We start from the raw sequence: 9802 nt of genomic DNA on the forward strand, positions 1-9802 counted from the left end.
TATAGTAGTTATATTCCTGTACATAGGGGGCAGTATTATAGTAGTTATATTCCTGTACATAGGGGGCAGTATTATAGTAGTTATATTCCTGTACATAGGGGGCAGTATTATAGTAGTTATATTCTTGTACATAGGGGGCAGTATTATAGTAGTTATATTCTTGTACATAGGGGGCAGTATTATAGTAGTTATATACTTGTACATAGGGGGCAGTATTATAGTAGTTATATTCCTGTACATAGGGGGCAGTATTATAGTAGTTATATTCCTGTACATAGGGGGCAGTATTATAGTAGTTATATTCTTGTACATAGGGGGCAGTATTATAGTAGTTATATTCTTGTACATAGGGGGCAGTATTATAGTAGTTATATTCTTGTACATAGGGGGCAGTATTATAGTAGTTATATTCTTGTACACAGGGGGCAGTATTATAGTAGTTATATTCCTGTACATAGGGGGCAGTATTATAGTAGTTATATTCTTGTACATAGGGGGCAGTATTATAGTAGTTATATTCTTGTACATAGGGGGCAGTATTATAGTAGTTATATACTTGTACATAGGGGGCAGTATTATAGTACGGTAGATACATGACACTATGCAGCCATATCTATACATTATACTGCGGTATACATAGTGCCACTCTGTGCACCATATGGCAGTAATCTGTTGATGCCAGAGGGGCAGGATGAATCTGTGTGGGTACATGAGAAGCCGCCCGCAGCTGAACATACAATTACAGATGATACGGTTGCGCTGCTTGTTTAGCGGATTCCTGAGTAAACACGTCTCTGGGTAACATCATGTCACGGCTGTAGGATAGGAGTCTCTGGAGAGGCGGCCACTAAGGAATAATAAACCTTATGCTCTATCGGTAGTCACCCAGCTTTCCCTGTGCACGATATAGAGTATAAGTATCACTTACCCGTGTCGTGCCCCTCTGTAGTCGCGGTGGTGAATTTGCCGGAGTGTATGTGGGGGGGCTCGGAGCATTAGGGTCTCTTCATACTCCTCTGAATACTGATGTGACTATGCACAGAAACGAGGGTCCTGAAAACAAAGCCCCCGCTATACAAGGCAGCGATTATACAGCGGGGCTCAGAGCAGCGCAGAGGAAGCACAGGATATATCTGCACTGAGCCTCTATTTATCTTACAATGATAAGGCGCCAGACAATCACAGGCTGTTCTTAAAGGGACAGAGCAGAATTACATGTGACGAGCAACAGCGCCCCCTCTCCTCTACAGGTGGTGACTGGTATTGTACATGTGCAAGAATGTGAGCTGGGGTCTGAGGCGTCCTGCCCGGGGGGATCCAGAGCCCCTTTCAGGGGGTCCGGCCCGGGGACCCAGAGCCCCTTTCAGGGGGTCCGGCCCGGGGACCCAGAGCCCCTTTCAGGGGGTCCGGCCCGGGGGGACCCAGAGCCCCTTTCAGGGGGTCCGGCCCGGGGGGACCCAGAGCCCCTTTCAGGGGGTCCGGCCCGGGGACCCAGAGCCATTTCGGGGTCCAACAGAACTACCTCCTCCTCCCTTGAGAGAAAAGTTTCTTCTATGGGACGAGACATCAAAAAGTAAAAAAAAGTAGCTGCAAAAAATTTTTAAAAAGCAAAGAAAACAGGAGAAGGCGTTTCCTTGGGAGAAGTAAAATAACTGGGAAGTGGCTGCGGATGGTGGTCACAGAGGTCAGGAAAAGCCAAACCCCGCGAGCGATGGCAACCAGGACCCCATCCAAACTGCGCTATGTGTATATAACCAAGGGGGGGGGGGGGGGTAAATATTACAGAACATTACAATGAGGTTACTGCCCCACGACAAGGTACCTTGTTATATCCGACTCTAGTCACATCCAAAGCCGACCGTCTCCTTGCAGCCTGCAATATAAGGAGGAGGCGCAACATTTACTCAGATTATAACAACCAGACACAATGTATAAGAGCAGCTCTGGAAGTGACTGGAGAAGATCAGAGAGAACCTGCCGATTCATCCAATACCCTGGAAATACATCAGTCCATCCCCGAGCTCCTGCATCACTACCAAAGCTGCACCAAGACTCCCATCTATCAGCAGGGGATGAGTAATAGTCACAGAGAGAGAGGAGGAGGATTTACTGACATTACACATAGACAAGAGACAAATCCATCACTATAACTGTACAAGTGGCCTCATCCCTCCGGAGCGCAGATACCTCACTCATCCCAAACACAGGCATGTGATACAGGGGGACACCGCAATGATAATCCCCGCATCACCTACCAACCAATCACATACCATGGAATAGGTACAAGAATATAACTACTATAATACTGCCCCTATGTACAAGAATATAACTACTATAATACTGCCCCCTATGTACAAGAATATAACTACTATAATACTGCCCCTATGTACAAGAATATAACTACTATAATACTGCCCCCTATGTACAAGAATATAACTACTATAATACTACCCCCTATGTACAAGAATATAACTACTATAATACTGCCCCCTATGTACAGGAATATAACTACTATAATACTGCCCCCTATGTACAAGAATATAACTACTATAATATTGCCCCCTATGTACAGGAATATAACTACTATAATACTGCCCCTATGTACAAGAATATAACTACTATAATACTGCCCCCTATGTACAAGAATATAACTACTATAATACTGCCCCCTATGTACAAGAATATAACTACTATAATACTGCCCCCTATGTACAGGAATATAACTACTATAATACTGCCCCCTATGTACAGGAATATAACTACTATAATACTGCCCCCTATGTACAGGACTATAACTACTATAATACTGTCCCCTATGTACAAGAATATAACTACTATAATATTGCCCCCTATGTACAGGAATATAACTACTATAATACTGCCCCTATGTACAAGAATATAACTACTATAATACTGCCCCCTATGTACAAGAATATAACTACTATAATACTGCCCCCTATGTACAAGAATATAACTACTATAATACTGCCCCCTATGTACAGGAATATAACTACTATAATACTGCCCCCTATGTACAGGAATATAACTACTATAATACTGCCCCCTATGTACAGGACTATAACTACTATAATATTGCCCCCTATGTACAGGAATATAACTACTATAATACTGCCCCTATGTACAAGAATATAACTACTATAATACTGCCCCCTATGTACAAGAATATAACTACTATAATACTGCCCCCTATGTACAAGAATATAACTACTATAATACTGCCCCCTATGTACAGGAATATAACTACTATAATACTGCCCCCTATGTACAGGAATATAACTACTATAATACTGCTCCCTATGTACAGGAATATAACTACTATAATACTGCCCCCTATGTACAGGAATATAACTACTATAATACTGCCCCCTATGTACAAGAATATAACTACTATAATACTGCCCCCTATGTACAAGAATATAACTACTATAATACTGCCCCCTATGTACAAGAATATAACTACTATAATACTGCCTCCTATGTACAGGAATATAACTACTATAATACCGCCCCCTATGTACAGGAATATAACTACTATAATACCGCCCCCTATGTACAAGAATATAACTACTATAATACTGCCCCCTATGTACAGGAATATAACTACTATAATACTGCCCCCTATGTACAAGAATATAACTACTATAATACTGCCCCCTATGTACAAGAATATAACTACTATAATACTGCCCCCTATGTACAGGAATATAACTACTATAATACTGCCCCCTATGTACAATAATATAACTACTATAATACTGCCCCCTATGTACAGGAATATAACTACTATAATACTGCCCCCTATGTACAGGAATATAACTACTATAATACTGCCCCCTATGTACAGGAATATAACTACTATAATACTGCCCCTATGTACAAGAATATAACTACTCTAATACTGCCCCCTAAGTACAAGAATATAACTACTCTAATACTGCCCCCTAAGTACAGGGATATAACTACTATAATACTGCCCCCTATGTACAAGAATATAACTACTATAATACTGCCCCCTATGTACAGGAATATATCTACTATAATACTGCCCCCTATGTACAAGAATATAACTACTATAATACTGCCCCCTATGTACAGGAATATATCTACTATAATACTGCCCCCTATGTACAGGAATATAACTACTATAATACTGCCCCCTATGTACAGGAATATATCTACTATAATACTGCCCCCTATGTACAAGAATATAACTACTATAATACTGCCCCCTATGTACAAGAATATAACTACTATAATACTGCTCCCTATGTACAAGAATATAACTACTATAATACTGCCCCCTATGTACAAGAATATAACTACTATAATACTGCCCCTGTGTTTATCCCCCCCCCCTCCTCAGTGTCTCGGTACAATCCTTCCTTTCTTCTCTCATCCTGTGTCCTGCGGTCGCTGCTGATCATGTGATATGTCGGTCACACAGTCAGTGGTGCAGGACACAGGATGCAGCTGATTACAGGTCACACAGATTCCAGCTGTTGCAGTCCCGGGTGTATGAATAGAATAGCAGAATTACAGTGCACACAGTAGTAACACAGGAGGAATGTCGCTGGGGACAGAAGGGTGAATCTAATTCTTAAAGTGCCCCCTAGGGGTGTAAGCGCCACGTGTGCGGAGGGTTAGGCAGGTCCTTACAAGCCCTGGGATCACCCCCCTTCCCGGGTGCCCTTGTGTGTACAGCCCCCATATAGCTGTCAGGATCCTCGCTGCCGCTACACGTCACCCCCCCCCCCCCATAACAAGACCGTCTCCTGCGAGGGGTCACGTCAGCTACTGCCCGCTGGTATCAGCCTCTCCACTATCACACATTTCTTTTTACTTCATAATAAAGCTTGCGCCGCAACCAGAGCGGCCTCCGCGCAGCTTGCGCCGCAACCAGAGCGGGCTCCGCGCAGCTTGCGCCGCAACCAGAGCGGGCTCCGCGCAGCTTGCGCCGCAACCAGAGCGGGCTCCGCGCAGCTTGCGCCGCAACCAGAGCGGGCTCCGCGCAGCTTGCGCCGCAACCAGAGCGGGCTCCGCGCAGCTTGCGCCGCAACCAGAGTACACTATACACCAAGTAATGGTATCGTCTGTAAAGGAACGTTCTGCTTTAACAGGCTGCTTCATTACCGAGCAGGGCACCAGTAAGGGAAAGCTGGATGATACACCCAACCCAACTTTCCCACCCTATATTTATAACTCCTTAACATTTACAGGGCCGGCGCTCCTCCTCTGCTCCACACCACGGCTCTATTTATACACCTGGGATGAGATTTCAAAGAAAGCAGAACATTTTTCTAGAAAGACTCAAAAAGCGGATTAATAAGACTTTGAAGATTAGTAGCGGGCGCCAGCCTCGTCCCCACCTCTCATTACAGGGCAGGCACACTACTTTCCCACATTCCTGAAAGGCCATGACATATTGTAATGGTAGCACCCAGCTTTCCCAGGCGCGGATATATCAAGCCATATTGGAGAATGTTCTAGAAATATCCGCAGACATGGTATAAATACACGTGTGACTCGCTGTCTGTGAATAGTCAGGTTATTATGTATTTATAGAGGCGTCTAGTCTGGGGTTGTCACTGTCTGGTACCAGGAAGAACCCTATGGCGCAGCACAGAGCCCTAGCTGTGCAACCAATCACAGTGCTGCTTTATTTTACCACAGAGCTTCATTGACCTATCAGAGATCAGCTTTCATTTTCCCACACTTTAGTATCCAATCAGAGATCAGCTTTGACCACAGAGCTTTAGCAACCAATCAGCTTTCATTTTACCACAGAGCTTTAGCAACCAATGAAAGAACAGCTCTAATTTCTTACAGTGCTGTGCTAAAATGAAAGCTGAGACCTGATTGGTTCTGTTTTTGGTATACCTCAATTGTACAGGCCTGATACTTGTCACAGCTGATGGTTTGTTATGTTTGCTGCTGGGTTAACCTTTCTACTGCAACAAACCCTCAGCTGCGATACGGATTAGGTTATATTCATATGTTTTTAGACAACTTATCCCCCAAGAGCAACCAATCAGAGCTCAGCTTACATTTTACCACAGCAGTTTAGGAAATATGAGCTGGGCTCCGATTGGCTGCTGTGGGCAACACGTCCGATTTTACTTTCTAAGATCTCCGCTTGCTGTCAGTGAATTATTTTACGGACAGCCTAACACTTATCACAGATGAGAGTTTGTTATAGTGAGACACAATCCTCAGAGAGATAAACACAGCAGCAACTGCAACAAACCCTCAGCTGAGAATTGTATAACATATAAATATTAGTTAAAATTCACATTTTATCATATTTTGGCCAAAAACCTCATTATTAATCCACCACGTTTATGCGACAAGTGGTTTCTGAGGGAAGACGGGTTTCAGGGGACAGGTTCGACTCTACAAGATGTTTTATGGCAGTAAACATCCCTTTAATTTACATCTCTTAAAGGCACGTGGTCCCTCCATTATCTCATCAGACAATAGCGCGTGTTTGGCGCAAATGTTTATAGCCGGAAGCGAAAATGTCCATTATAAAGAGGCGACTCATAATATCCTGTCATCACACATCATACACGGCGCTGCGGAGAAACACAACACTACACAGGAAGGGGCGTTAAAGGGGAACTCTAGCCAAAAAAGCTCCCGATGTTGGCCCAAAACTAGGTTTTCTGTCACTAATCCCATCGATGAAGAGTCCAATCCCTTGAAAAAGGCTGATAAGAGGAAAACAGATCCACCAGCAATGCGGGTCGGGCGCCCCTTTAAGAAAATAATCTGTGCCCTCAGCCAAAAAAAAAAAAACCCTCCACCGAATTCCTGATTTTTATCCCCCTCCTGCCCGGGTTAATGAGACTTCTGCAGGAATGACGAGTATTTTTCAGGAATGCGGAGAGCGCAGTTAACTGTTTAACGAAAAAAAAATCGTCAGACAATCCCCCCCCCCCATTGATTTAACGACTTAACGTCAAATTAACACCGCGGTAACCAGAGCCGCGAAGACGAGGCGCTACGTGTGCGAAGATTTTAATCTGACAGGCGAATGAAAAAGAAGAGGAGAGAAAAACTAAAAAAATATACCGTATATACTCGAGTATAAGCCGACCCAAGTATAAACCTGGTAAAAACCTATATTTTTTTTACTCGAGTATAAGCCGAGTTTGGGTTTTCAGCACATTTTTTTGTGCTGAAAAACTAGGCTTATACTCGAGTATATAAGGTATATATAAAAAGCAGACTTAACATTTTTTTTTAAGAAATTAAATTTTCTCCAATTTAGACTTTTATGGTTAAATACTTTAGTTTTTTTTATGCCTGAAAAAATCATTTTAAAATAATAATTTAATAATTTGGGCACTTAGATCATGAATTGTTAAAGGAGACATTGTCATTGGCTATTTAAGTTAACAGTGTTGAATCGGGGAGGTCGACATGGAAGATTCCTTTAAGAAACAGCGCCCCACCTGTTCACAGGTCGTGCCAGGAACTGCAGCTCAATCTCCCGCAGATCATAAAGTCTACAAATAAGACATTCATTTGTATAATAATAGCACCTTAAAGGGATTGTAACATGGCCGCTTTCTTCCTCAAACAGCGCCACACTTGACTGTGGTTAGAAGCGGTATTGCAACTCAGCTGTAAAGAAATTAATTGTCACGGGGTCAGCTGGAAAAAAGAAGTCATGTTTTTCAAACAGGCGTCCCGGCCCTTTAAGAGTCGGAGGAGTCATCCCCCCCGGACAAGACTTTCCATTCATATAAATGTATTTTCACACATGGAATTCACGTTAATTTTAGAAGTCGGAATGTTTTTCAGGAAGACCCTTCAGAGACGCATCCGAGCAGCTGCAAGACGAGAGGAGACGAGACATGAGCCCCCCAATAAAACCCCCAACATTGTAAAGAGAGTGCCGCAATAAAAGGGGATGGGAAGCCGCCTCCTGCAATTCCCACTGATACACTGTAACGCAACAGACTACAACATTGTCCCCTTAAAGGGACCATCCTGTAATTTACAGCACAATCCTATGCAGGACTACAACTCAAAGCAGGACCACCACTCATATGTACTAGTGCTGTTCTGTGTCCAGACACTGGAAGAGGCAGCGCTCTCTCCCTCTACCACAGCAGCAAAGTGCCAGCGACAACCAGATGTCACCCCCAGCTCCAGGGACAATGACACAAATCACACCAAACATCCGAAATACGACTTGTCCCCCTCCTCCAACACAAACACCGACCGAAACCTGACATCATGAGGGGAAGGGGCACAGGAATCTGCTAGGAAGTAGTCGGCACCCCAACTATCAACCTGACAGGGAGGGAGAAGGACAGGGACCCCCATATACTAGAGACTTGTCCCCTGTCCCGGGCAGGACCCCCATATACTAGAGACTTGTCCCCTGTCCCAGGCAGGACCCCCATATACTACAGACTTGTCCCCTGTCCCGGGCAGGACCCCCATATACTACAGACTTGTCCCCTGTCCCGGGCAGGACCTCCATATACTAGAGACTTGTCCCCTGTCCCAGGCAGGACCCCCATATACTACAGACTTGTCCCCTGTCCCGGGCAGGACCCCCATATACTACAGACTTGTCCCCTGTCCCGGGCAGGACCTCCATATACTACAGACTTGCCCCCTGTCCCGGGCAGGACCCCCATATACTACAGACTTGTCCCCTGTCCCGGGCAGGACCCCCCATATACTACAGACTTGTCCCCTGTCCCGGGCAGGACCCCCCATATACTACAGACTTGCCCCTGTCCCGGGCAGGACCACCGTATACTACAGACTTGCCCCCTGTCCCGGGCAGGACCCCCATATACTACAGACTTGTCCCCTGTCCCGGGCAGGACCCCCATATACTACAGACTTGCCCCCTGTCCCGGGCAGGACCCCCATATACTACAGACTTGTCCCCTGTCCCGGGCAGGACCTCCATATACTACAGACTTGTCCCCTGTCCCGGGCAGGACCGCCATATACTACAGACTTGCCCCCTGTCCCGGGCAGGACCCCCATATACTACAGACTTGTCCCCTGTCCCGGGCAGGACCCCCATATACTACAGACTTGTCCCCTGTCCCGGGCAGGACCTCCATATACTACAGACTTGTCCCCTGTCCCGGGCAGGACCCCCATATACTACAGACTTGTCCCCTGTATCCTGCAGCAGAAGAGTTTCCATGACTTGGCTGCAGACAAGGAGGCGATTGTTCCGGCACCTCAGCAGTGGGCAGTCCCTGGAGCTGCACACTACACGTCCCAGCATGCCCCGGGAGTTGGGAGACGCAGAAGTTGCACAAGATCTGGAAAAAGTGATACAAAGTAGCGACACCTCAGCGAGGCCGTTCCCCCCGGTGTCCCGTGCACATGGCGGCGCTCACCTTCCTCCCGGGCCGCTCCCTCCTCCTCCTCCTCCCGGTGTCTCCGCCGCTCCCTCCGTGTCTCCCCTCAGCCCGGACTCCCCGTGACGTCACCAGGACACGCCCCTCCGGCCCGCTCACCGCCCAGCACGGGAGAGGGGGCGGGGCTGCACACCGCAGGAGCGGGGATTGGCTGACAGACCTGTCACTCACACGGAGTGAACATTCCAAAATTTCTAGGACAGGATGAGCCGGGAAACAGGAAGAGGAGCGGGATCCGGGAAAGACACAGGAGACGCAGGAGGCCCCGTGTACAGGACGTGTTATGTTCAATGGGTCAATTCCCAGTCAGAACCGCACGCGCCCCGATGTACGGGCGAGGACAGTGCGTTTTTCAGTGGCTCCAAAACCTGATTAACAAC

The 9802-nt window shown here is 46.1% G+C and overlaps 1 protein-coding gene across 4 annotated transcripts in view; it reads right to left on the reverse strand.

Moving 5' to 3' along the window:
* The window catches only part of PPFIBP1 (PPFIA binding protein 1), a 78724-nt gene extending 69182 nt beyond the window's left edge, over positions 1–9542 (reverse strand). The window contains exons 1-2 of one of the 4 annotated variants that reach the window (XM_072145023.1): positions 9402–9495; positions 1823–1873 (exon numbers count right to left, since the gene is read on the reverse strand). Coding sequence is in view for 1 of the 4 variants with exons in the window: in XM_072145021.1 (XP_072001122.1) it covers positions 5388–5394 (7 nt within the window). In the remaining 3 variants the exon portion in view is untranslated. Of the gene's footprint in view, positions 1–928; positions 1104–1822; positions 1874–5387; positions 5548–9401 lie in introns of those variants that run through there. The other 3 variants (XM_072145022.1, XM_072145021.1, XM_072145024.1) reach the window with 3 other exon arrangements.
* Positions 9543–9802: the final 260 nt, after the last annotated feature.

Source organism: Engystomops pustulosus, chromosome 4 (genome assembly GCF_040894005.1).
Source record: "Engystomops pustulosus chromosome 4, aEngPut4.maternal, whole genome shotgun sequence".
NCBI lineage: Eukaryota > Metazoa > Chordata > Amphibia > Anura > Leptodactylidae > Engystomops > Engystomops pustulosus.